Source organism: Pongo abelii, chromosome 18 (assembly GCF_028885655.2).
Source record: "Pongo abelii isolate AG06213 chromosome 18, NHGRI_mPonAbe1-v2.0_pri, whole genome shotgun sequence".
NCBI classification, from domain to species: domain Eukaryota; kingdom Metazoa; phylum Chordata; class Mammalia; order Primates; family Hominidae; genus Pongo; species Pongo abelii.
Genome location: NC_072003.2, coordinates 24,125,834 through 24,153,806, shown reverse-complemented (window position 1 = coordinate 24,153,806; position 27,973 = coordinate 24,125,834). Strand labels below are relative to the sequence as shown.

The 27,973-nt window shown below is 51.2% G+C and overlaps 1 protein-coding gene across 1 annotated transcript in view; it reads left to right on the top strand.

Annotated features, from left to right (window-relative positions):
• LOC129050720 (uncharacterized) overlaps positions 1 to 27,973 on the top strand; it is a 154,466-nt gene that overhangs the window by 89,399 nt on the left and 37,094 nt on the right. Inside the window, 10 exon segments of the mRNA XM_054533625.1 lie at positions 2,370 to 2,587; positions 7,048 to 7,241; positions 12,841 to 13,149; positions 13,934 to 14,169; positions 14,252 to 14,413; positions 15,020 to 15,097; positions 18,987 to 19,194; positions 22,555 to 22,721; positions 24,106 to 24,218; positions 25,722 to 25,803. Coding sequence (XP_054389600.1) covers positions 2,370 to 2,587; positions 7,048 to 7,241; positions 12,841 to 13,149; positions 13,934 to 14,169; positions 14,252 to 14,413; positions 15,020 to 15,097; positions 18,987 to 19,194; positions 22,555 to 22,721; positions 24,106 to 24,218; positions 25,722 to 25,803 — 1,767 coding nt within the window.

Sequence of the window (27,973 nt, the reverse complement as noted above, 5' to 3'; positions counted from 1 at the left end):
TTAGATTGGAGGAAATGTCATCATATTAACCATTTGTTCCAGGAGCTGATGTCTGTGGAATGATTGCGTGGCAGGCTCTGTTCTAAACCCTCTTTGTGGATTATCTCATGGTTGCCTCATGATGCTGTTGTTGGGGGTGTGGAGCACTGTTGTACCATTTTGTGGGTGAGGCTCTGAGATTTAGAGAGGTGGTATGACTTGCCCAAGATCATGGAGCTTACCAGTGGAACATCTTGGGTGGGAACCCAGGCATTCTGGTTTCAGAACCCATGTGATCGATCCCCCGAACTCATCGGGGAGTGGGGGTGGGTTACCCTGGAAGCTTGGATGCTGGGTCATCTAATGAGTGCAAACATTATTATCATTAGTATTTTTTGAGACCGAGTCTCGCTCTGTCACCCAAGCTGGAGTGCCGTGGCATGATCTCGGCTCACTGCAACCTCTGCCTCCCGGGTTCAAGCGATTCTAGTGCCTCCGCCTCCCAAGTAGCTGGGATTACAGGCATGTGCCACCACACCCAGCTAATTTTTTGTATTTTTAGTAGAGATGGGATTTTGCTACGTTGGCCAGGCCGGTCTTGAGCTGCTGACCTCAAATGATCCGCCTGCCCCCGGCCTTCCAAAGTGCTCGGATTACTGGTGTGAGCTACTGTGCCCAGCTCAAACATTAATTTTAAGTTTAATTTTTAAGACACGGTCTTACTCTGTCACCCAGGCTGGAGAGCAGTGACATGATCATGGCTCACTGCAGCCTCCCCCTCCCAGGCTCCAGCCATCCTTTCACCAGAGCCTTCTGAGTAGCTGGGACTACAGGTGCACGCCACCACGCTCAGCTAATGTTTTAATTTTTTGTGGAGATGCGGGTATTGCTCTGTTGCTCAGGCTGGTCTCAACTCTTGGCCTTCAGCAATCCTCCTGCCTTGGTCTCCAAAGTGCTGGGGTTACAGGTGTGAGTCATCATGCCCTGCCAGTCTATGGATTTTGACAGATTCATATAATGTCATGGATCTGCCGTTACGGCATCATTCAGAACAGTTTCCCTGCCCTAAAAAATCCTCTGGGTTCTACCTTTTCATCCCTCCTCCTACACTCCACCCCCTGGCAACCACTGATCTTCTTAGTGTCTGGTTTTGCCTTTTTCCAGAATGTCATAGAGTTGGAATACAGTATGCAGCCTTTTCAGATGGACTTCTTTCACTTAGTAACATACATTTAAGTTTCCTCCATGTCTTTTTCAGCTTAATAGCTCATTTTATATTAGCACTAGATAATATTCCATTGTCTGGGTGTATCATGTTTTATTCAGCAGTTCATCTATGGAGGCACCAGGCATTCTTTTAAAACCTTTCCAGGCCAGGCATGGTGGCTCACACCTGTAATGCCAGCACTTTGGGAGGTCGAGGCAGACAGATCACCTGAGGTCAGGAGTTCGAGACCACCCTGGGAAACATGGTGAAACACCATCTCTACTAAAAATACAAAAAAAAAAAAATTAGCTGGGCATGGTGGTGGGCGCTTGTAATCCCAGCTACTCGGGAGGCTGAGGCAGGAGAATCGCTTGAACCTGGGAGACAGAGGTTGCAGTGAGCCGAGATCGCGCCACTGCACTCCATCCTGGGTGACACAGCGAGACTCTGTCTCAGAAAAGAAAAGACAAAAAACAAAAACAAAACTTTTCCTGTGATTGTAATGCACAGGCTGGATTGAGAACCATGGGGCTAAACCTGCTTTGCAGATGAGGAAACTGAGGCCCAGATCAGTAAAGGGGGAGGCTCAGGTCCCTTGGAGCTGGTGGAGTCTTGGGCCTCTCTGCTCCCACCCTCCACTGCTCCCCTCCACTGCTCCCTTCAGTACCCTTGTTGGGGCTAGCTGCATGTTCACCCCAGCCTGACCACTTGGGTACCCAGATACCATCCTCTTTGAACCCCAGAAGTTCTGGGTCCTTTGGTTCCCGTGGTGCAGTCTATGGGGCCTCCTTTTCTGTGGAGGAGTTGCAAAGATGTCCTCTGCTTCCCCTACCAGCCCTCTTCAGGCACCAGCATGAGTTTTAGAGCTAGGCAGACTCAGGTGGCATATGCGACGCTTTCAGTGCCTCAGTTTCCCCATTTGTACAATAAGAACTCCCGTTTCACATGTGGTGGAAAGAACAAGATGGGACTGTACCCCTGGGCCAGGAGCTGGAGCCAGGGTAGGCTATCTCCTCCATTCCTCCCTCTGTCTCGTTTTGCCTACTAATTGTGTGCTGTCTACCATGATTGGTGAGTGCTCAAAGTTGGAGTGGCTCAGGAGGGCTTCCTGGAGAAGGAGGCAGCCCTCCCCCACACCCAGGATCCCATAGACCCTTCCTGTCCCTCCCCTGCCTCCCCGCAGGTGCAGGCAGTTGCCGGGCGCTACAGAGTGCGCAGCCTCAATGGGTGTCTATCTGTGCATATGTCTGGCCGGGAGCTGGTTCTGCTGGAGGTCAACGCCAGCCAGGACACTCGGAGGAGCAGCCGGGGCTGGGGTGTGAGTGTCCTTCTCCACCAGGCTGTCCTCAGTGCCCCCAGGGCTGTTCGGCTGCAGCTGTATGGAAAGATCACCCCAGCAAGGTAATGGTCCCCAGGTGGCCTGCAAGGAGGCAGGGACACCACAGAGGCCAAAAGGCTGGTGTCCTGGGACATGGGAAATCCTCACTCAGAGGCCCCTCTTCTGTCCCTCTGAGACCACACCCAAGTCAGCCCCATTGGTGCCACTGAGGACATGAAAAGCAGGTGGCATTCAGTTTTTCACTTTTACCCTTTATTTCTTTTTTGAATTGTTATGAGAGTGTTCATTGTAGATGGCTTAAAGGATAATGTATAAAGGGCTGGGCACCTTGAGTCACACCCCAGGGCTTTGGGAGGCCGAGGCAGGAGGATTGCTTGAGTTCAGGAGTTCAAGAGCAGCTTGCACAACATAGCAAGACCCCGTCTCTCCAAAAAATAAAAAAAAATTAGCCAGGTGTGGTGGGGGGTGTACCTGTAGTCCTAGCTACTCAGGAGGCTGAGGTGGAAGGATTGCTTGAGCTCAGGAATTCAAGACCAGTCTGGACAACATAGACCCTATCTGTACAAAATTTTTTTAAAAAAATAGCCAGGTGTGGTGGCATGCACCTGTAGTCCCAGCTACTCGGGAAGCTAAGGTGAGAGGATTGCTTGAGCTTGGGAGTTGGAGGCTGCAGCAAGCTATGATTGCAGCATTGCAGCCCAGCCTGGGTGACAGTGAAATGAGCCTGACTCTAAAATAGTAATAATAATAATCACATAAAAAGGAATGAAACAAAAATCACTAGTGATCCCAAGGAACGTGCATCTCCATCTGGTCTCATGTCTGAGTATATATTTACCTACTCATGTGTCCACTATGGTGGGGTGCTCAGGAGCCTAGGGTCCAGGGTGACCACTTGGGTTCAAGTCCCAACTCGGCCACTGCTGCCTCTGGGACCACTCTCCCTTCTGTGCCTCAGTTTCTCCACCTGCCTCTTAGGGTTGTCCTAAGGATGAACTGAGCTCTGCATGTGAGTTCCTAAAGCCAGGGCCAGTGAGCATGCTCAATAGCTGGCTACCATCTTTGCTGCAGGTGTAATCAGAAAAATCAAACTCTTTTCTGCTCCTATCCTCTTAATGCTCAGTACAGGATAATTCTGTGGCCAGGAGCAAGGGGGTCTTTTTCCCCATCAAGCAATTCTCTGGTGGACACTAACTCGGTGTCCTACAAATTATCTCAGTTCTGACTCTATATACCTGGAGGTAGCATCAGACCCCACAGGTTAAGTTTGCAAGACTGCCCCCAACTTTAGACACCATTCCCCTCAGCCTCTCTAGTAGCTGGAACTACAGGCTTACCACCACACCTGGCTAATTTTTGTACTTTTTTTGTAGGAACAGGGTCTTGCTATGTTGCTCAGGCTGGTCTTGAACTCCTGGCCTGAAGCAATTTTCCAGCCTTAGCGTCCCAACGTGCCAGGACTACAGGCATGAGCCACCCTTTATACATTATTATACATTATTACTTATAGACTATTATAATTCTTTGTGTTATATACCATGAATGCTCTCATAACAATGGAAGAACCTAGGTTCTGCTGCCCACTGTGCTTGGTGAGCGCTCAAGAGCTGGAGTGGCTCGGGAGGGCTTCCTGGAGGAGGGATCCTCCCCCTCACTGAGGTTCCTATAGACTCTTCCTGTCCTCCCTCTGCTTCTGAGCCTTCCACTGCCTCCTGACCAACTGGCTGTAACTTGGAGGTCCCCATAACCTCCTCCCATCTTGTGTCTGATCATTCGTAAAAATGGCTCACAGAACTCAGGGAAACATTTTACGTATATTTATTCATTGATTATAGAGGATATGATTTGAGAACAGCCAGATGGAAGAGACGCTTAGGGCAAGGTATGGGGCAAGGGGTGCTGGGCTTCCCTGCCCTCTCCGGGCTCACCACCCTCTGTGTGTTCAGCCCAGAAGCTCTCTGTGAACCCCATGGTTCAGGGATTTCTATGGTGGCTTCATCATGCAGGCATGACCGCTTATTAACTCAATCTCCAGCCCCTCTCCCCTTCTCAGAGGATGGGATGTGGGGCTGAAAGTTCCAACCTCTAATCATGGCTTGATCTTTCTGTTGACCAGTTCCTGTCCAGGAACCCACCAAGAGTCACCTCATTAGAACCAAAGATGCTCCTATCAAGAAAAGAGACTCCCTAGTTCCAAGGGATTAGGAGCTCTGTGTCAAGGATTAGGGGCAGAGACCAAATATATATTTCCTATTACATCACAATATTCTGCTATTTTGAGTACTGCACATTCTGGTACAAACTGGGTCTCCACTAAATATTTCCTCTGCAATCCCATGTTTGTTGCAGCCTTGGCATGGATTTAAGGAGACCTGGGCTGTGGGCATGGTCCTAGATAACCTTGTCCTCAGAATTGTCACCACAGCTGTCTGTCCATTCACCTGTCCACCTGCCCATCCTTATCCCCAGTCTGAAAAGGATTTGAGGCAAATTATTAAAATGTACCTTGTTCTAGGTCAGGAGTTGGCAAACTCTCAGTAAAAGGCCAGATGGTAAATATTTTCAGCTTTGTGGGCCATATGGTCTCTGTTGCAACTACTCAACCCTGCCACTGCGACACAAGAGCGTCGTAGACAATTCATAAATAATGGGCATGATTGTGCTCCAATAAAACTTTATTTATAAAAACAAGGGGTGGGCCAACTTTGGCCCACAAGCTGTAGTTTTCCAACCCTTGTTCTAGATTTTAAAAAGATACACGAGGAAGCTAGGGGGAAGGGAAAAGAAAAATAGGAAAAATGGGAAGCTACTCAAAGTAGTTTCAGTAAACAAAATTCATGCCATGAGTTCCTCTGTGTTATTTAGAGCTCAGCTGAAGATTTGGCTCTGAGCTTCCTAGCAGCCAATGCAAAGAGAGAAACCAACAAGTAGTAGTATTTGCAGTGGCCCTCAGGAAGTGCACACACACAGTCCACAGCTGTGTACCATGAAATGCATGGCTGATCTTGTTCCTGGTGGTGAAGGTCAAGGGAAGTCTCTCCAATGGTGTCATGTAGGAACTCACTGTGTGATGACAGGAACTGTGTCCCCTGCCCCAATTTTCCAGCAAGTTTACCAGCAAGCTTCTTGGGGCTGTTCCTTTTCTCATATTTGTCAATCACTCATTATGACCCTGGAGCAGGAACCTTATATTCCGAAGTTCGTTTAATTCTAAACAACCCTATGCTTTAGGTACTGCTAACTGCTTATTTGAGCTTTGGGCATATTACTCTCTCTCTACCTGTTTCCTCATCTGTGTATTAGGGATCATAATATTCTCAAAACTCACAGGGCTTTTGTAAGGAGTCAGACAATGTGTCTAAAGTGCACAGTGCATGGCAGAGTGTGTTGGTTAGATGTTGCTGTATAACAAGCTACTCCAAAGCACAGAGATTAAAGAACAGCCATTTTGTTTGCTCATGATTCTGTGAGTCAGGAACTTACACAAGGCTTAGGCAGTTCTGTTCTGTGTGGCTTTGGCAGTGGTCATTCTCTGGGACTCTTGGCTGACATCAGCCTTCAGCTGAGTCAGTTCCCAGCCAGATGTGTGCATGGGCTGAGGACGGGGGTGGACTGGGAAGTCCAGGAAGTCTTCCTTTGCATGTCTGGCACCTCGGTGCTCTTCCATGTGCACCCCCCTCTCTCTTTTCAAGTGGCTGCTTGGGCCTCCTCACATCATGGCGGTCTCAGGCTGGTCAGACTTCTTACCAGGTGGCTGGGTTCCAAGAGGCAGCATTCACATGAGAAGGTGAAAGTTGCAGATCTTAGGGCCCAATCTTGAAAGTTCTGCAGCGTCATTTCTGCCACATTCTACTGACCAAAACGTAGGTCACAAGGCCAGCCCTGATTCAAAGGGAGAGGACATAGATCTCACATGTTAATGCAGGAGTGGCAAAGTCACCTTGCAGGAGAGTATGGGAAGAGCTGGCCATAGGAGCAAACACACTGTTTCATACCTGGTTGAGTACCTGTCAGTATCAATATCAATATCAGTTCAAGGCCAGGCACAGCAGCTCATGCCTGTAATCTCAGCACTTTGGGAGACCAAGGCGGGCAGATCACCTGAGGTCAGGAGTTCGAGACCAGCCTGGGCAATGTGGTGAAACCCCATCTCTACTAAAAATACAAAAACTAGCCAGCTGTTGTGGCGGGTCCCTGCAATCCCAGCTACTCAGGAGGCTGAGACAGGAGAATCGCTTGAACCCAGGAGGCGGAGGTTGCAGTGAGCTGAGATCGTGCCACTGTATTCCAGCCTGGGTGACAGAGTCACTCTGTCTCCTAGGAAAAAAATTAAAATAGAAAAAAAAGCTCGATATCAGTATGTCCACTTTATTCTCCGCTTTGCAGAAGGAGAAACTGATGCTCAGAGAGGTTATGTCCTTGTCCCAGGTCATCCTGTTAGTGGGCAGCATCATTGAGATTGGAACCCAGGTTTTCCTGACTGCAAAGCCCATGATCTTAACCCCCTTACTTCACTGCCTAGGATTTGGCTGTTTTCCAAGGCACTGCTGGACCAGAACACAGCACAGCTGCTCCTCAGGGCATCAGAGGAATGGAGGGGAGGCCGGATTCTGACCTTCCAGAGCCAAACCCGGCACACGGTGGCTGGCTGGGCAACGATGCCCCGCCTCCTGACACTCACAGGAAGGCTGAAGCAGAAGGAGACGATTCAAGAGGGTGAGGGCCTGGGGAACGCCATGCGGGCAGTGGCAAGCACTTTCTATGAAACTGCAAGGTAGATTCAGTTCCACCCAAGTCCAGTGATGCTCCAACTCCAGCATCTCACACTGGCATGTCCACAGGTTTAGATAAAGGGATATGGATGATTCCCCTTTGTGTGAAATGAACATGCATTCTGACAAAGAAAATCTGCTCACTAAAAACTGAATAGGGTCCCTTATGCAGGACTTGTCAGAGCCTTTAACACGCTAATGGACATTGTATATCTCCAGGAGGGAGAGTTGGGTGCAGGGTTTCCCAAGCATATTTTTTTGGAATACCTTTTATTTTGACGTAACACTAGGCTTGTAGAAAAGTTGCAAGAACAGTGCAAAGAATCGCACAGGCCCTTTGCCCAGATTAATCAGTTACTAACATTTTACATTTCCTTTATCATTCTCATATTCATATTCTCTCTATGTGTACGTATATTTAACATATTATTTTATTCCTGAATTGTGTTTTCCTAGATTGCAGACATGATAATTCTTTTTTTTCATTTTCTTTTTTGAGACTGAGTTTTGCTCTTGTCCCCCAGGCTGGAGTGCAATGGAGCAATCTCAGCTCACTGCAACCTCCGCCTCCCAGGTTCAAGCGATTCTGCTGCCTCAGCCTCCGGAGTAGCTGGGATTGCAGGAACACAGCATCACACCTGGCTAATTTTTTTTGTGTTTTTAATAGAGACGGGGTTTCACCATGTTGACCAGGCTGGTCTCAAACTCCTGGCCTCAAGTGATCGATCTGCCTCCGCTCCCAAAGTGCTGGGATTACAGGTGTGAGCCACCGCGCCTGACAGTTATTTACATTTTGAAGGGTACAGGGCAGTCATGTTGTGAAACAGCCCTCTGTCTGTTGGTAGAAAGGCTGTTGGTAGGACACCACAGAAATGAGGCAGCCTCCTGTCAGGTGGCACCTTCTGTCTGTTTGTCCAACGTTGGTGACATTAGCTTTGATCTCTTGATTAAGCTGGGGTTGCCAGGTTCCTTGCCTGTAAAGCTTTTAGTTATTTCCTTTGTAATTAATAAGTAATTGGGGGGAGATACTTAGAAGTCATGTAAGTATTCTATGTTCTCATCGAATTGTGACCCTCGTAGTTTTAGCATCCACTGATGATGCTTGTCTGAGTCTGTTACTGTTATGATTGCCAAATGGGGATTTTTCTAATTTTTTTTTTAATTTATTGCTTACAGGCCAGGCATGGTGGCTCACGCCTATAATCCCAGCACTTTGGGAGGCTGAGGCAGGCAGATCACTTGAGGCCAGGAGTTCAAGACCAGCCTGGCCAACATGGTGAAACCCCGTCGCTACTGAAAATACAAAAATTAGCCAGGGTGGCGGTGCACACCTTTAGTTCCAGCTCCTCAGGAGGCTGAGGCATGAGAATCACTCGAACACAGGAGGCAGAGGTTGCAGTGAGCCAAGATCACACCACTGGGCTCCATCCTGGGTGATAGAGTGAGACTCTGTCTCAAAAAATAATAATAATTCATTGCTTAGGGAGAATGCTCTCCCTGCTTACTCCCTTTGCCCTTCCCTTCCCTTCTGTATTAGTCTGTCCTTGCAATGCTATCACATCCTGAGAGTAGGTAATTTATAAAGACGTTGGCTCATAGTTCTGCAGGCTGTACTGGAAGCATGGTACATCTTCTTCTCTGCCAGCACGTCACAGGGCCAGAGCAGGATTAAGAGAAAGAGGGGGGAGCTGCTACACAAGTTTAAACAACCAGATCTCACTATCGAAAGGACAGTACAAGGGGATGCTGCTAAATTGTTTATGAGAAATCCGCTCCCAGGTCACCCAGTCACCTCCCACCAGGCCCCACCCCTGACGTTGGGGATTACAATTCAACATGAGAGTTGCTGGGGACACAGGTGCAAACCATATCACCCTCCTTCTTCCTTTCTTAACCTCAGTAGGGACTCATGGATTCTTATTTTATTCAGTAATCTGTCATAATCATTATTATTTCAGTGCCCGATTTTTCTTGGTTTCCCCCCCTGGGAGTCCCTACAAGACAGCTCCTCCCCCTCCCCTCCCCATTTCCCAAACAAGGTTTCACGAATATAGAAAAGTTGAATTGCACGTGAGTTATAACCTAAATGTTATAATTGTTTGCATTTTGTGTTATTTTCTTTATCCCCTATCCACTGTCCATCTGTCAGAGGTGTGTAAACCACAGCAACCCCATCTTGAATAGGAGCTGGGTAAAATGAGGCTGAGACCTACTGGGCTGCATTCCCAGGAGGTTAAGGCACTCAGTCACAGGATGAGACAGGAGGTCGGCACAAGAAGCGTGTCATAAAGACCTTGCTGATAAAACAGGTTTCCGTAAAGAAGCTGGCTGAATCCCACCAAAACCAAGATGGTGACATCCCACCAGAACCAAGATGGCGACGAGAGCGTCCTCTGTTCGTTCTCATTACTACATTCCCACCAGCGCCATGATCGTTCACAAATGCCATGGCAACATCAGGAAGTTACCCCATATGGTCTAAAAAGGGGAGGGTTGTGCCGGCCGCGGTGGCTTACGCCTGTAATCTCAGCACTTTGGGAGGTTGAGGCAGGTGGATCACCTGAGATCAGGAATTCGAGACTAGCCTGGCCAACATGGTGCAACCCCATCTCTACTAAAAATACAAAAAAAAATTAGCCAGGTGTGGTGGCACATGCCTGTAATCGCAGCTACTCAGGAAGCTGAAGCAGGTGAATCACTTGAACCTGGAAGGTGGAGGTTGCAGTGAGAGATGACGCCCCTGCACTCCAGCCTGGGCAACAAGAGCGAAACTCAGTCTCAAACACAAAGGGGAGGCATGAATAATCCACCCCTAGTTTAGCATATAATCAAGAAATAACCATAGTAATGGGCAACCAGTAGCCCTTAGGGCTGCTCTGTCTGGAGTAGCCATTCTTTATTCCTTTCCTTTCTTAATAAACTTGCTTTTGCTTTGCACCATGGACTTGCCCTGAATTCTTTCTTGTGGGAGATCCAAGAAGCCTCTCTTGGGGTCTGGATCCAGACCACTTTCCTGTAACACATCCATCTATGTTATTTTTGATGCTTTTCAGAGTGAGTTGTAGACATCAGAATGCCTTACACCCAAATGGATTATCACACACGTCATGAACTAAAGCTCAAAATTTGCTTACAATTCTCCCTGCTCTTAGTCTCCTTCCCTTTCTTCCTTCCTCTGATGTAAAATTTACATAAAAAGAAATGTGTACATCTCAGCTGGGAGCAGTGGCTCACACCTATAATCCCAGCATTTTGGGAGTCTGAGGAGGGCAGGTTACTTGAGGCTGGGAGTTTCAGACTAGCCTAGGCAACATAGGGAGACTCTGTCGCTACAAAAATTTTTTAAAAATTAGCTGGGCATGGTGATGCATGCCTATAGTCCCAGCTACATGGAGGCTGGGGTGGGAGGATCGCTTGAGCCTGGGAGGTTGACATTACAGTGAGCCATGATTATGCCACCGCATTCCAGCCTGGGCAACAGAATGAGACCCTGTCTCAAAAAAATAATCAAATTAGTGTCTAGTGGTTTCTCCTTGTGGCTTTAATTTGCATTTCCCTGTTGATGAATGATGTTGAGCACTTTTTCTTTTTCTTTTTTTTTTTTTGAGATGGAGTTTTGCTTTTGTTGCCCAGGCTGGAGTGCAATGGCGCCATCTCAGCTCACTGCAACCTCTGCAATTCTCGTGCCTCAGCCTCCTGAGTAGCTGGGATTACAGGCCTGCATCAACATGTCTGGCTAATTTTTTTTTGTATTATTAGTAGAGATAGGGTTTCTCCATGTTGGTCAGGCTGGTCTTGAACTCCTGACCTCAGGTGACCTGCCCACCTAGGCCTCCGAAAGTGCTGGGATTATAGGTGTGAGCCACCGTGCCTGGCCAAGCACTTCTTCATGTGTGTTATTTGTTCATGTAGCTTCCTTTGAGACAGGTCACATCAATTTTTTTTTTTACCCATTTATTAAATTGTCTTTTATTGAGTTGTAGACACTCTTTATATATTCTGGAATAGAATATTTTCTTCCATTTTGATTTTTATATCTTTTTTTTTTTTTTTTTTGAGTTGAAGTCTTGTTCTGTCGCTCAAACTGAAGTGCAGTGGGATGATCGTGGCTCACTGCAGCCTCAAACTCCTGGGCTCAAGCAATCCTCCTGCCTTAGCCTCCCAAGTAGCTGGGACTCCAGGTACATGCCACCATGCCCAGATAATTTTTTTTTTTAGAGGCGGGGTCTCCCGTTGTTGCCCAGGCTGGTCTGGAATGCCTGAGCTTAAACAATCCTCCTACCTCAACTTCCCAAAGTACTGGGATTACAGGTATGAGCCACTGCACCCAGCCTGGCCTGATATTTTTATGCCATTTAGGTTTTTTTTTTCTTATTGCAGTGGCTAAGAAATAACAGTATATGATGTTGAATAAATATGCTAAGAGCAAAAACTCTTACCTTGTTCTCAATCTTACAAAGAAAATGTTCAAAATTTCCACGAATAATTTTAATGTTTGCTATTGGTTTTGCAGAGTTTTTTTTGTTTTTTAGAGACAGAGTCTTGCCCTGTCTCCCAGACTGGAGTACAGTGGTACAATCTCTGCTCACTGCAACCTGCAACCTCCGCCTCTCAGTTTCAAGCGATTCTCCTGCTTTAGCCTCCCAAGTAGCTGGGATTACAGGCATGCGCCATCACACCTGGCTAATTTTTATATTCTTAGTAGACACAGGGTTTCACCATGTTGGCCAGGCTGGTCTCAAACTCCTGACCTCAAGTGATCTGCCTGCTTCAGCTTCCCAAAGTGCTGGGATTACAGGCATGAGCCACCGCGCCTGGCCAGTTTTTATTCTTAAGAATGGGTGTTGAATGTAGTCAAATGCCTTTTCTGAATCTAGTACATATTCATAGGGTTTTTCACTTTAATTTTGTTAATAGAGTGAATTAAATTGGTCTTCAGTGTGAAACCAACCTTGCTTTAGTGGGATTCCCTGCATTTTTTCATGTATTTTTCTTTCCTTCTATATGTAATTGAATTTGGTTTTCTAATACTTTGTTAAGAAAGTTGGTGTCTGTTCATAGCACTATTGGGTTGTAATTTTCCTTTTTTGCAAAGCTCTTGTCAGGTTTGGTATGAGGTTTATGCCAATTTCATAAACCAAGTCGAGTATTCTCTTTTCTTTTCTGAACGACTTTGTATGAGATTGGTGGTGATGTTCCCTAAACGTCTGATCGACTTTACCAGCGAAGACGTCTGGAGCGTTCTTTGTGGGAGTTTTTTGGAAAATGTATAGAGGTATATAAATATATAGCTCTATATTTATATAGAGCTATTCAGATTTTCTGAATTATTTTGTGAATTAGCTCCCTTGATTTTCAGAGTATCCTGGGAGGGAGCTGGTGTACTTTGATGGATTTCACAAATGTGCCATTTCTGACATGAGTTACAAGTGCGACATCGTGAATCTAGCAACTTCCTACCCCCAAATTCTTTTCCCTCCTCTCCAAAGCAGCTCATTTCCCTGAGCCGCCCCTGCTCTGTTCTTCTCTACCATCCTCTGCAGGCACCCTCAGGGTCACTGCTGACTCAGCTGAGCTAGGCTTCCTCCTGCGGGACAAGCATGAGAAGGCAGAGAACGACACCAGCGTGCACAGCGTGACCTGTGTCCTCGTCCAGAACAGCAGCCAGGCCTTGCCTGGAGAGCTCCATCTGAAGGGCCGGCTGCAGGTCCAGACGAGGAACCTGAGGGCCCAGGCCAGCATCCAGGCCCACGTGGCCAGCCTGGCTCTGGGTGGCGCCTGCTCCTGGGGCCCCGGGCACAGCCAGCTTACGGGTGGCCTGACACACAATATCAGCACGCTGAGTGATGCAGGTAGTATGAGTGGTCCAGGCAGAACAGCTTCTTCCTCCAAGACTTTTAAGTCCTGGAGCCAAGGCAGGGGGGATAAATGAGCCTCCAACCCCCAGATTCACATTCCAGCTTCATTTCTTTTCCTGCTGGCTTCCCTGGCACACCTGCGTCTCCTTCCCGGGGCCGTGATTCAGCCAGAACATGCAGGTTCGGGACACCAGTTGTTACCGCATTGACGTGCTTCAAATCAGATGGTGACAGCCCCTGCCACCAGCCCCCTCCAGGCCTCCCACCCCCCATTCCCTGGGACAGCTCGTGCAGCGTGGACACCTGGCCTAGCCAGGACCCCAAGGATGCCCTCTGGGACCAGAGCTATGAAATAATCCCAACAGCCCCTGCTCAAGCTTCTCAGATGTTCCCTCCAGGCCTGGAGGGGCCCCCAGGTGCAGCAGCAAGGGAGGACACATGATCAGATCCCTGTTTCCCTCTGAGATTTGGGCCCTTTCCTCGGGGAGCTGGAAATCCTAAGGGGACATGGGTCTTAACACCGACTGCGTGTGGCAATTGTGCTGTGAGGTTGGGTCACGTTAAATCGCCATTTCTGTGAAATGTTGACAGTTTCAGATAGTTTAACCTGGTATATTGGGGGCAGTAGGACCTGGAGCTGTGGGGCTCAGGGGATTCTCTAGAGAGCAGGTGTGCTGGCCAGGCTCCTGTCATGTTCCCATCCTGACTAAATGCAGTGGACTGGGCTGAGTGGTCTCTGGGGCTCTGCCCACTCCTGCCCACTGGCCTCTTCCCCCAGGACTCCCCTCCAATGCAGGGATGCTCCTGTTTCTCACCCACGTGGCTTCCAACTGCTCAGCACGCCTGGCACTGCGGAACGCGGGGGGTCAGCTAGACGCTGCCCTTGGCCTGGAGGACCTGACCCCCGAGTCCCCAGGCCTCCAGCTCCATGCCAGCCTCCGTCACACCCACACCATGCCCAGCCTCAAGCACTGGGGCCTCCCCTTCTCCTTAGACAGCCATGGGCACTTCCAGGTGAGTGAAGAGGGGGCTGCACCTGGGCCCTCTCGGGGGACAGTGGGTCCCAGGGACACCCAACAGCTTTGCTTCTGCCCAGAGTGTGGGACGCAGTCTGGCGGCCGGGCTGACTGTGAACATGGATGGCGAGCAGCTCCGCGCAGCCTTGGAGAGGAAGGCAGAGGGTGGCCGCCAGGGGCTGGTGCTGGGGCTGCACCACGGCCTCTCAGGGCTGCAGGGCACCCTGCCCTCCCAGCTGGAGGTGAGTGGGTTGGGTGCCCACGTGGGCCAGGTGCAGCCTGCACAAGGCCCTGCCTGGTAGAATGAAGATGGTGGAGGGCCTGGTCCCTCAGTTCCTCCCCGGGGCCCCTACCCTGGAGAAGCCCCACACCCGCAGCTGTCTTCTTCATTGTTCTCAGAAATGAAAAGCAGGAAACCACCTCGGTGCCTGTCCCTGAGGGTGGCTAAACCGTCCATGGTGGGAGAGGGAATGTGAGTGAGCAGCGCTCCTGGCCTGAAGCCAGGCTGCACCATCACTGACTGTGTGACCACACGCAAGGTGCTTCCTCTTTCCCTGACTTGTGTGACTCAGTTTCCTCATCTGCCACCTCCCCCCATGGTTACTCTGTGGTTCAGTTAGCACCGTGCCTGGCGTGGAGGCCCCGCATGCTGGGAGCTCCGTTTACCTTCATTGATGATGATGCTGTGGCTTCGCCCTCAAGTCTCTGTGCAAACCTCTCTTTGGGGTTATTTGCCCACGGTGGCTTCTCCAAAGGGCGGCGGGGTCAAGTGGGATCTTGGCACCCACGACAGTTCACTCTGGGGTCAGGGAAGAAGCCAGCCCCTTCCCACCCACTGGTCTCTGTAGGTCAACTGCAGTGGAGACGCCTCGCCCACCCAGCTGTTAGGACGGTGCCGAGGGGACATCGCTGGGCAGCCTCTTGAGGTATGGGGTCTCTGTCCTGGGCTGGATGGTTGTGGTACATGGTGGGCCTCTCCAGGGGGGCTGGCACAGCCTGTTCACAGGGGCTGCCTGTGGTGTGGCCCGGGGCTGAGGTCGCTGCCAGGAGATACTCACATGGTCCCACTCCTTCAAGACCCCCCACATCCCTGGTGACATGCACCTACTCCCAGTTCCCAGGGGCATCAGCTCAACCTGACGGTCATCGAGTGGTCCCATCTGCAAACACAGGTAGACATCAACCGGGACCCAAGGGTTGCAAGCCCACCTCTGTCATGGGCAGCTGGGTCAGTGGGCAGCTGGACTGGTGGTCGGCATGTCCTGGCATCGTGAGACAAGTGGACCGTGGAACTCAGGGCTGGGGTGCAGCTCAGCTCAGGTGGCTTCAAGCTCTCACTGCCGAGGGTGCAGGAAGGAAGCACAGTGCCTTTCTCCTTGTCCTGTCTGCCGCCCACCACTGCCACCTAAGCGTCACGGGCTCAGGCATTTCTGTTTTGTGCAGGGTAGTATCCCCAGGTTTAAGACGGGGCCTGGCATGTAGCAGGTGCTCAGTCAACATTGTTGACCCATGAGTAGCCGTTCCTGCCTCATAAAACAGGTGACATAAAACAGTGAGGGGCCTCACCACCTGCTGCGTGCTCAGGCAATGATCGCAGCTGCTGCCGCTGTTGCTGCTGTTTCTTTTCCTTTCCTTTCCTTTTTTCCTTTCCTTTCCTTTCCGTTCTGTTCCGTTCCATTCCATCCTTTTCTGAGACGGAGTCTTGCTCAGTTGCCCAGGCTTGAGTGTAGCAGCATGACCTCAGCTCACTGCAACCTCTGCCTACCAGGTTCAATTGTCTCCTGCCTCAGCCTGCCAGGTAGGTGGGATTACAGGTGCCCGCCACCACGCCCAGCTAAATTTTTGTATTTTTAGTATAGACAGCATTTCACCATGTTGGCCAGGCTTGTCTTGAACTCCTGACCTCAAGTGATTGGGCTGTTTCGGCCTCCCAAAGTGCTGGGATTACAGGCGTCGGCCATGTACCCAGCCTGTTCCTGCTGTTTCAATGATAAACCTGCATGCGTTGGATACAGGGGTTGCAAACTCGAAGACTTTGGGGGCAGGTGGAGAACTGAAATGTGTCACTGGGCTGTGTGGGGGACTACAGAGTGTGTGCCACGTCTCAAACCCTCCACATCATATGCATCTTTTCACATTTCTTGTTGTAGTAAAATATGTGTAATAATGTAAAACCATTTTAAAGTATACAACTCGGGGATGCTACGTTCGTTCACACTATTCTACAATCATCGGTGCTTGCAAGTTCCAGAACTTTTCAACACCCCAGTGGAAACCCCATACCCATCAGCTGTCCCTCCAATCCCCTCCTCCCTGGTCCCCAACAACCACGAATCTGCCTTCCGTCCCTATGCGTTTGTCTGTTCTGGAAATTTCACAGAAACAGAATTATACAAGATGTCGTATATCCCAACACTTTGGGAGGCCGAGGTGGGCAGATCACTTGAGGTCAGGAGTTTGAGACCAGCCTGGCCAACATGGTGAAACCCTGTCTCTACTAAAAATAGAAAAAATTAGCTGGGCACGGTGGCTCATGCCTGTAATCCCAGCTACTTGGGAGGCGGAGGCAGGAGAATCGTTTGAACCCAGGAGGCGAAGGTTGCAGTGAGCCAAGATTGTGCCATTGCACTCCGGCCTGGGTGGCAGAGCAAGACTCAGTCTCAAAAAAAAAAAACAACACAAAAAATACCAGCGTGAATGACCACATAAAACTTATCAGCTCAAGGGCCACCAGTTTGCAACCCCTGGTCTAGGGTTGACTGGACCCTGGGAATGCCTACTCCTGGGGGGAAAGTCCAGGGAGCCAGCTGTGTGGTGACAAGGGCTCAGGCCTCAGTTTCCCCAGCTCTGCCCACTGCGGCTGGGGTCAGGGAAGCGCTCCGTGGATAGTGACAGAGAGCTCAGCCCTAGCCTCTCTGCTGTCACACTGAGTGTCTGGATCTGCCCTGAGCCTGAGTGCCTGGGGCCCGTCTGACCTTGGCGCCATCAAGGTCAGCAGTGACACCAGGAGAGGCCTAGCAGGCAGGCCTGGGTGTGGCCCAGTGTGGATGGGGACAGTTTGGCAGAGCTGGCCAGCAGTACAGAGCCCCCTGAAACTCAGGGACAAGTCCAGCCTTGGGTCCTGTGCTGTCATCCCAGAGGGTGGGTGACATATGATCAGAGCCTAGCAGACCTGGACCTCCTGTGGGGTCCCACGGCAGAGGCGGCCGTCTTCTGCCTAGAGTGGGGCTTCCCGCACACCCAGTACACAGGCATAACCGGGGAGGGCGTTAAAATGCAGGTTTGATTCAGTAGGTCTGGGGTGGGGCCTGAGACGTTGCATTTCTCAGCCCGGGTGATGCAGTCACGGCTGGGCCGCTGCTCATTCTTTGGGTTGTAGGGGACCAGGGTGTCCTCTCCCCCTCTCTCATTCCTGCTCCTTTATGCCTGGGTAGCTCCTTCAATAATGGTGGTAGAGGTGGTGGAGATTTCACTGAAAGTTTTTTTTGTTTTGTTTTGTTTTGTTTTTTGAGACGGAGTTTCACCCTTTCGCCCAGGCTGGAGTACAGTAGCCTGATCTCAGCTCACTGCAACCTCCGCCCCCTGGGTTCAAGAGATTCCCCCGCCTCAGCCTCCTGAGTAACTGGGATTATAGACACCCACTACCATGCCTGGCTAATTTTTGTATGTTTAGTAGAGATGGGGTTTTGCCACGTTGGCCAGGATGGTCTCAAACTCCTGACCTCAAGTGATCTGTCCGCCTTTGCCTCCCAAAGTGCCGGGATTACAGGCATGAGCCACTGTGCCTGGCCTCACTGGAGGTTTTACTGAGACAGTTGTGGGGTGGCGTGGGAGGGAATTACATCTCACAGCAGCCTCACTGGAGGTTTTACTGAGACAGTTGTGGGGTGGCGTGGGAGGGAATTACATCTCACAGCAGCCTCACTGGAGGTTTTACTGAGACAGTTGTGGGGTGGTGTGGGAGGGAATTACATCTCACAGCAGAGTTTGAGAAACTTTTCCCATTGGGTTCTTGGATCTTGTGCAAGAAAGAATTCAGGGCTGCTGGTTGCCCATTTTTATGGCTATTTCTTGATGATATGGTAAACAAGGGGTGACTTATTCACGCCTCCCCTTTTTAGACAATATAGGGCGACTTCCAGACGTTGCCATGACATCTGTAAACTGTCATGGTGCTGGTGGGAGTGTAGCAGTGAGGACGACCAGAGGTCACTCTTGTCACCGTCTTGGTTTGGTGGGATTTAGCTGGCTTCTTTACTGCAACCTGTTTTATCAGCAAGGTCTTTATGACCTGTATCCTGTGCTGACCTCCTATGTCGTCTTGTGTCTTAGGATGCCTAACCTCCTGGGAATGCAGCCCAGTAGGTCTCAGCCTCATTTTACCCAGCCCCTATTCAAGATGGAGTTGCTCTGGTTCAAATGCCTCTGACAAACAGGCAGGGCTGTGTTCCAATAACTTTATTGACAACAACAGATGTATGCTGTGGTTTGCAACCTGTTTCGCACCAGCCAGGACATCTTGGTCTTCCCAAAGTCTTTCTCCAGCCGTCCTCCCCGGGCTCACTATCCCCTGCCTGTCCCGCTTCCTGATTGCTTTCTCTGTGTTTTCTCTGCGGTCTCCTGGGTGCACGTGTAATTAGCTGCAGTAACCACGTTGGTCATCAAACCTGCTCCTTCAAGAGGGTTTGAGTTCCTCCCACCGCAGCGACGTGGGTGGCACTGATAACCCCAGGGTTTGTGGGAGCCAGTGCCAGCTTGACCCGGTCTGGCTCTCTCTGCACAGGGCGGTCCGGTATCTCCTTGGTGTCATTCCAGGTCTCTGTGGACATTCACAATGGCAGCTCCGGCTTCGAGCATTCTGGACGCATCCTGATGGGGCCCACATTCCTCAACTACTCTGTGAGCTGCTGTTACCATGATGGGCACCTGGAGCTCTCCGGCCGGAGCTGGCACAACAGTGAGGCTTTGTTGTGGGCGGGGTTCCCAGGCGAGGCCTCCCTCAGCGCTGAGCTGCAGATACACGGTAAGGCACTCAGCGCACAGCCCCGGGACTGGTGAGCTGGCTTCCTCCATGCCTGGGCCAGCCCAGCAGCCCCAGGCCTGGACCCAGGTGGCATACCCATCAAGCCCAGTGTGGCTCTGGGCTCCAGGACAACCAGGACAGCCTTGCCTGTCAATGACCTAACTCCCGAGGCAGGTGGATTAGTTTTCTAGGACTTCCACAACAAAGTCCCACACACTGGATGGCTTAAAACATAGAAATCTTAGCTAGGTGTGGTGGCGCACGTGTATGGTCCTAGCTACTCGGGAGGCTGAGGCAGGGGATCGCTTGAGACAGAAGGTTGAGGCTGCAATGAGCTATGATTGCAACACTGCCCTCCAGCCTGGGTGACAGAATGAAACCCTGTCTCAAAATAAAAACAAAAACAATCAACAGTGGATTGAGGGCCTGTCTGACTTGAATATGACCTTATTTTTACTTAATTACATCTGTAAAGACCTTATTTTTAAATAAAGTCATATTCACAGGACAGAGGGTGAGGGGGTTGGGACTTCAATATCTCTTTTGGGGGACACGGTTCAACCCATTATGGTGGGAAGATAAAAGCAACAAGAGGAGCCAGCACTGGCTGAGCACTTACTGCATACATGCCAGGCAAGCTGTGTACACACGAGAGCTCAATACAGTACAGCCATCCCGATCACACAGGGGGAAAGTCAAAGCTCTTAGAGGGGCCTATGAGCCATCAGAATCCACACCCTTCCCCCATCTGACCTCGTCTCCCAGCCCCCAGCCCTACTCGTTCCACTCCTTGCTATTCTTCAACACGCCAGGCTTGCTGCGGCCCCAGGACCTTGGCACGGGCTGATCCTGCTGCCTGGAATGTGTCTCTCCCACACGCCTGCCTGGCTCCCTCACCTCCCTTAGGTATTTTTCCATTGGCATCTCAGGGAGGCCTCTCTTTTCCACCTCCCCATCTCCTCCCATCTCTCTCCCCAGCTCTGTCATTTGAACACACTGTGTAGCATACAAATACCTTTGTTTCTCATTCTTTCTATGCTAGAATCACCAGAATGTGTGCTCCGTGAGGGCAGGGAGGATTTTTGTCTGCTTCGCCGTAGGGTACATAGTAGGTATTGAATGGGTGCGTAAACGAGCCTATGAGGTAGGGTTAGGAACACCATTCCCATTCTGCAGATGAGGAATGGAGGCTCAGAGAGTTTGAGTCACCTGGTCCAGGCCACACAGCTGGTAATGACGGAGTGAGGATTGAACCCAGAGCCATCCTGTGACCCCCATATAGATTATGGAGACTTGGCTCTTGACCATTCAGGACCCCGGGAACTCCCCAGTCCCCTAGGGGAGTCCTTCTGTTGGCCTCAAATTTTTTTATTTTGGGGGCCGGGTGCAATGGCTCATGCCTGTAATCCTAGCACTTTGGGAGGCCTAGGCGGGTGGATCATTTGAGGTCAGGAGTTCGAGACTAGCCTGGCCAACATGGTGAAAGCCTGTCTCTACAAAAAAAATTAGCTGAGCGTGGTGGTGCATGCCTGTAGTCCCAGCTTTTCAGGAGCCTGAGGCACAAGAATCACTTGAACCCGGGAGGCGGAGGTTGCAGTGAGCCGAGATCACACCACTGCACTCCAGCCTGGGTGACAGAGTGAAACTCTGTCTCAAAAAAATAAACAACACTTTGGGAGGCCAAGGCAGGCGGATCAGGAGGTCAGGAGATCGAGACCATCCTGGCTAACATGGTGAAACTCCGTCTCTACTAAAAATACAAAAAATTAGCCGGGCGTGGTGGCACACGCCTGTAGTCCCAGCTACTCAGGAGGCTGAGGCAGGAGAATGACGTGAACCTGGAAGGCGGAGCTTGCAGTGAGTGGAGATCGCGCCACTGCATTCCAGCGTGGGTGACAGAGTGAGACTCCGTCACAAAAAAAAAAAAACACTTTATTTTTGGCCCTCAGCCTCCTGAGGGGTGAACAGAGGACAGGATCACATGGGGAAATTGTCCCCAGTCTGAGTTGACCTCAGGGTTTGTTAGGGACATGACAGCCGAGTGAGGGGAGGCCATTCTGGATGACCACCTCCACGCCGCTCTAGTTCTGGACCCAGGATGCCTGATATGGCTGCCCCCAGCCAAGAGTGACCTCTCCCTTCTCCCACTGCTGTCCACAGTCTGCTGTCCCCACCTCCCGGGGACGCTCTCTGCCTGTCGTTAACATTCTTGGTGTGTCTGACAGCCGGGTGCTCCCAGGTGTGGGGATTGTGTCCCCTGTCTCCTCGTGCCCTGCACATAGTAGGTACATGTGGTTGAATGTTGAACGAGGAAGGAAGGAAGCATTTCCTGAGGCCTCCTGCATGTCCCACAAGTGGTCCTCTCCCGTGTGTTACCCCATTCACTCTGGACGCTGTCCCTTGAGGCGGGCGGGCTGTGCCCACCTCATAGATAAGGAAGTCGAGGCTCAGAGCTGCAGAGCTCGTCCACCCTGCTGGCCAGATGGGAGGTGCTGGAGCCTGGCTGAGTGTCACCTGGGCCTGAGCCATGAGCTGCACCCCACGGGAACCTGGCATCTGACATAGAGTCGGCGCCATCTGTTTGCTCTAGGGCTCCCGGACCCGATGAGTTTCTCTGTATAGCAAAGGGAGTTTAAGTCAAAGAAGAAACTCCTAACTGTGAGCCAAAATCTCCTGTTCTGCAGGGGGTGATGGGAAGGACGGGACCCTCCAGCCAGGGCCAGGTGGCTGCAGGTAGATGTCAGTGGCCGCAGTGGCCATTTGTGGAGAGCAGACCTCATGCTGATTCCTCGGCAGGCTACCCCTCCATAATCCTCAGGAATCCCTGCAGAGAAGCCTTTCATCCCGCAGTCATTCAGAAAGCACTCACTGCACCCCCGCTGTGTGTCAGGAGCTGTCCTAAGGGAAATCCCGCCCCCAGGCACTGACCTTCTGGTGGGGTGAGAGTTTCAGGAGCAGGAACCTAGTAAGTAAGTGAGCGAGATCATTTCAGGTTGTGCTGGAAACCACACTCCAGGGAGATGGGATGGAGGATGTCTGGCAGCAAAGGACTGGGAGGGACTTCAGATGGGCAGTCAAGGGAGGCTTCTTGGAGGAGGTGTCATTTCAGCAACTTCAACTTCAATGACAGAAGGAGCCACCCAGGCCTAGATCCTTAGGGACAAATTATGACAGATGATGTCAAGGAGGCTCAAAGGGGTTGACCCCATCCAGCACCCACGCTGTGGCAGCCTTGCCCTTTCCTGCTGGTGCTGTATTTGAGGGCTACAGGGCATGTCCTCTCCTGTAGTCTGGTGTGTTCCTGGGCTGGGAAGGGAGGTGGACCTGTCTTCAGTAGCCCATGCCATTCTCTGTCTCTAGAGACCCAGACCCAGGCCAGGCTGGCCCTCCATGGTGGGGACAGTGGAGTCAGCGTGGACCTGGCAGCCCTGGTGGCTCGGCCACGGCGTGGCCCACTGCAGCTGGTGGCCAATGCCAGCCACGCGGTGCCTGCTCTCCAGAGGCTGGGCCTGCCCTTCACCAGCCAGGTAAGGAGTGGATGGGGCAGGACCTCCCTCCAAATTCTGTCCCTTCTGTCCAATTCCTGGTGTGCAGAGGACCCGCTGTGTGCAGGGTGGGTGGGGAGGACCAGGCCTTGGGTCTCCCCAGTACTTGACAGTTTACAAAGACTTCATTCATAATCGCTATAACCAGGTCTGCTGAGCAGTCTTTGCATTTCCAATCACACGGCTGGTGTGGAGGGGTGCCCTGGAGCCTTGTCTGGCTCCTGCCCTGCATCCTTCTGCCCTGCGGTCTTGGGTCAGAATTAAAGCTCCTGCTTGTCAAGCACCTGTACCATGCACAGCCCCCTTCAGAGGGTTTATGGGAGTTCGTTAGTCTCATCCTCCTCACACCCCAGAGAGAGGCAGGATGGCACCGTCCTTACCAAGGCCCTCTCCGGTGTTCAGATCCCAGCTCTGCTGCTTGCCAGCTGTGTGGCCTTGGGCAAATTCCTTCACCTGTCTGTGGCCTCATCTCCTCATCTGCAAAACGGGGATGATATTACCTATAATACGCAGGTTGTGAGGATCGAGTGAGTTCATTCCATTAATGCCTGAGTAGATGCTTAAGCACCTGCTGTGATGAAGGCGAAGATGAAGATGCTGATGGCGTGACAATGATTATTATCATCGTCCATCATCATCATCTCTGGGTCACACGTGAGAGTGTGGGTGACTCGCCCAAGGTCACCTAGCAAGTTAGCAGCAAAATAGGGACTCAGACTTGGCACCCAGGCCCTTCCTCACGGCGTCCTCCTGCCTCGGTGAAGAGGAACCCACATGGGGTCATGCCCTGATCACTGTCACTTGGCATGAACTCGTCCTGCTTGGCTGGGCCCTCTTTCTCCAAGAGCCACAGAGCATATTCCAGAGCCAGGCGCCAGTGCTTCTTTCGCACCCTCCTGTTTCAGGTTACCCAGCAACCCCTGCCCTAGTCCACTCTGCTGTGGGAGGAGGGAGCAGCTCCCCGGGGGTCAGGGGGCCAGGATGTCACCGCTCCTGCAAAGGATCTCAGCCCTGTACCCCACAACTGAGTCGACTGGATACCCCGTGCCCTTGACTTCATCTAAACCCTTTTCTGGCCTCGAGGTCAGGTGACAGGGAGCCCTCCCGGGAGCACAATCTTTGCTGACGTCTGGGCTGCAGCTGTCCTTTGGGGTCCCTCGGTGGGTACCGCCAACCTGAGCTGCAATAGGGGCTGACCCCGGCCCTGCATCCTCAGCACCTGGGAGAGTGTTGGATGAGCCAGGCCATGCTGGGCTTGGGGACAGGGATGTGCTGGGCTGTAGAGTTTGGCTGGGGTCCCCAGCTGGCCTGTGAGGCTCCTCAGGCTGTCTACACCCACACATCTCACAGCCTGCTCCCTCCTCAGCTCGTGTTCCAAGGACTCTGGGAGGCAGAAGAGATGAGCTCCTCACTGCAGCTGACCTGTGATTCTCAGGCCACCTTGGTCTTTGACGTCCGTGGCCAGAACCAGGCAGTCAGGTGAGGGGGTTCCCCAGGAGGAGAGGAGTCAGGGGGAGGAACCGTTGACTGGGCACCTACTGTGCACCATCGCTGGACACAGCACCTCTCAATCCTCTGCTCAGCACTGCTGCATAAATACGGGCGGGGAGGCTCAGAGAGGCCACGCGACTTTTCCAAGGTCACACAGCTATAAAAATCCCTCAGCCTCTCCAGGCAGGGCACTGATGAGTTCTCAGTCTCAGAAACTAAGTGCATCCCAGGCCCCAAACACTTATTAATAACTATTACTGCCCTTAGGGCTGGGGGCCTGATGAGGTGCTTGGTGCTCTTACATGTGTACTAAGTCAGTGGCCACCAGCCAGGCTCTAGCGCTCAGGTCTCAGCAGTGAGGGAGGGGGTGAGTAAGCCACTTGTTGAAGGGGTAGACCAGTGGTTGTCACCTAGGGGCGAGTTTCCCCCCAGGGACTTTCAGCAAAGTCTGGGGAATTTCTGGTTGCTACACTGGGGAGGGGGACACTGAGATCAGTGTATAGAGGCCACGGATGCTGCTAAGCATCTTACAGTGCCCAGGACACACCCACGACTGTGAAGTCCATGAGCCACGATGTCAAGGCTGAGACATGGAGGTGGAGAGGAACCTGACAGGAGGGTGTGGCACCCTGGAGTTAGCAACAGGGGAGATAGGCCTGGCACAGCGGCTCCCACCTGTAATCCCAGTGCTTTGGGAGGTCGAGGTGGGCGGATTGCTTAAGCCCAGAAGCTTGAGGCCAACCTAGGCAACATAGTGAGATCCCTATTGCTACAAAAAATCTTAAAAATGAGCCTGGTATGGTGACGCACGCTTGTAGTCCCAACTGCTTAGGAGGCTGAGGCAGGAGGATCACTTGGGTCTGGGAGATCGAGGCTGCAGTGAGCAGAGATGGCACCACTGCACTCCAGCCTGGGTGACGGAGAAAGACCCTGTCTCTAGTGAAGAAGGAAAAAAAAAAAAAAGAGAGAAAAACGTGGAGACTCTAACCACCCTGGCCTGGAGGAGTGAGGGGAGGGGTGCTATGTGAGGAGGATCCCTGGGAGGGAGTCAGGGGGTTAAAATTCTGCTGTCCAGGCCCTGCTGCGGCTCCCATGGGACCAACCCAAGAAAACTCATTGATGGACTCATGGAAGGCTTGAAGCCCAGAGGCATGTTTAACCCTTGATACCAATGGGGAAACTGAGGCTCAGAGAGGGGAGACTGAGGCTCAGAGAGGGGCAACCAAGAAGCTTGCCCCTGGTGCCAGAGCTAGGCAGAGGCCAAGCCTGAACTCAAATCCAGGTAACTTGGCTCCAGAGTACAGCCCTAACCAGGGCACCGTATGGCCCTTGGGCCTCAGGGTGTGTGAATAGGCCTGCGGTGGGCCACTGATGTGATCCTGGCTCTCTGACTCTCTCTCGGGGAAGTCACCTTGGTCTCGACCTGGCCCTGGGGGCACTGGACAAGGTGCTGTCTCGCCAGCTTCAGGCCTTCTCTTTCCTTCCTTGTAGCAAAGAGCTGCTGTTCTCAGGCCGGCATCGCCTCCCCTCCCTCCTGGGTCTCTGCCCCAGCTCAGCCTCGGCCTCAGCTAAGGTAACTGTGCCCCAGCTGCCTGGCTCCTAACTGGTTCCAGATGCCCAGCCCGAGGCAGGAGGGGGCCAGGCCCCTCTGGGGAGTGTTAATGCATGCACATCTGTTCCCCAGCCTGCAGCAGGCTCCGGTGGGCAACCCTCGGAAACCCCTGGCTCCCGCTTTCCCACACATACCCACGTTTACATTCCTGGGCCAGCCCCCGTGGCCCCCATTCAGGCCCACAAGCCCTTCAGGAGATGGGGGAGGCCTCCTCACCCAGTGCCTGGCGTCTGACGTTGCCTCACCAGCCTGGCACACTTATAGAAGTTGGAGCAGATGACACAGCCCTTTGGAGCTGAGCCAGCGTCACCCCCATCTCTGCCCTGCAATGCAGGACTCGGGGGTCGTAGGAGTGGACAGAGGGCCCAGTAGTCTTAGGCCAGGTTCCTCTGTCCCTCTGAGCTGTTATTGTCTGTGCCCAAATCCAGAGCTCCTGGAGGACATGCCTAGTGCCTGGCACAGGGCCCAGCACACAGTAGTTGTTCAGTAAAAAAATAGGGTATGAATAGGTGAGTGCATGCATGAATGGTCACATGTGCAACTGGTCACTTCATTTTCCTACCAGCCACCATGTTTTGGTAGGCATTCTCCCAGCCCTGGCCCAGGCCACCTTTGTCTACAGAGTATGCGCTATGTGCTGGGTCCCCTACCGCATTTACACATGATTTTGGAGTTCCTCAAACTTCGCTACAACTGCACAGTCATTCAGGGAACTCCTTTATTTATCTGTTTATTTTATTTATTTATTTTTTGAGACAGAGTCTCTCTCTGTCGCCCAGGCTGGAGTGCAGTGGCACAATTTCAGCTCACTGCAACCTCCGCCTCCCCGGTTCAAGCGATTCTCCCGCCCCAGCCTCCTGAGTAGCTGGAATTACAGGCGTGCACCACCACGCCTGGCTAATTTTTGTATTTTTGGTAGAGACGGGGTTTCACCGTGATATCCAGGCTGGTCGCAAACTCCTGACCTCAAATGATCCACCCACCTCGGCCTCCCAAAGTGTTGGGATTACAGGCGTGAGCCACCGTGCCCAGCCTTATTTTTTATTTTTAATTTTTAAAATTTCTTTTTGAGACAGGGTCTTGCTCTGTCACCCAGGCTGGAGTGTGGTGATGTGATCATAGCTCACTGCAGCCTCAAACTCCTGGGTGCAAGTGATCCTCCTGCCTCAGCCTCCGGGGTAGCTGGGACTACAGGTGGTACCACCACACCTGGCTCCATTCCGGGAGCTTCTTAGTTTTTTCCCAAGTTTTATTTTGAGTCATTTCAAACTATATAAAAGCTACTGTAGGACAGTGAACATTGACCATTTGTTAATATCTTTCCATCTTTCTTATCTATGTTACATAAATTTGTATCATCAGACACACATTGTTTCTGTATCGTTAAGAATTAATATAGAGATGTTTCTGAAGACATCACCTTTTTACTCTGAAATACTTCAACTATTTCCTGTAACACAGGAAATACTGTGTGATTTAACACAGTAATTACAACATTCAGGAAACTGAATGTTGAAGTAATACCTTCATTTAATGTACAGCCCATATACAATTTCCCAGCTTTCCCACTAATGTTCTTTCAAAAAACTTGTTTTGTTTTGTTTTAAATCCGGGATGCAGGCCAAGATCACACAGCATGCGTAGTTGCCGTGTCTTTTTAATTTTCTTAATCTAGAACAGAGGTCTACAAACTTTTATTGTAAAGTAAAATGTTGTGGGGGTTGCAGGCCTTATGGTCCCTGTTACAACTCATCAGAATTGTCACTGTAACACAAAAGCAGCTACAGACGATATGTAAGTGAATAGCCATGGCTGTTACAATAAAACTTTTTATAAAATCAGGTTGTGGGCCAAATTTGACCCAAAAGCCAATTCCTGATCTAGAATATTCTCCTTCTACACCCTACCTTTCCTTACCCAATGTTTTATTTATTTATTTATTTATTTTTGCTTTTTTTGAGATGAAATTTCACTCTGTCACCCAGGCTGGAGTGCAGTGGTGCGATCTTGACTCACTGCAACCTCCGCCTCCTGGGTTTATGCAATTCTCCTGCCTCAGCCTCCTGAGTAGCTGGGATTACAGGCATGCAGTACCATGCCTGGCTAATTTTTGTATTTTTAGTGGAGATGG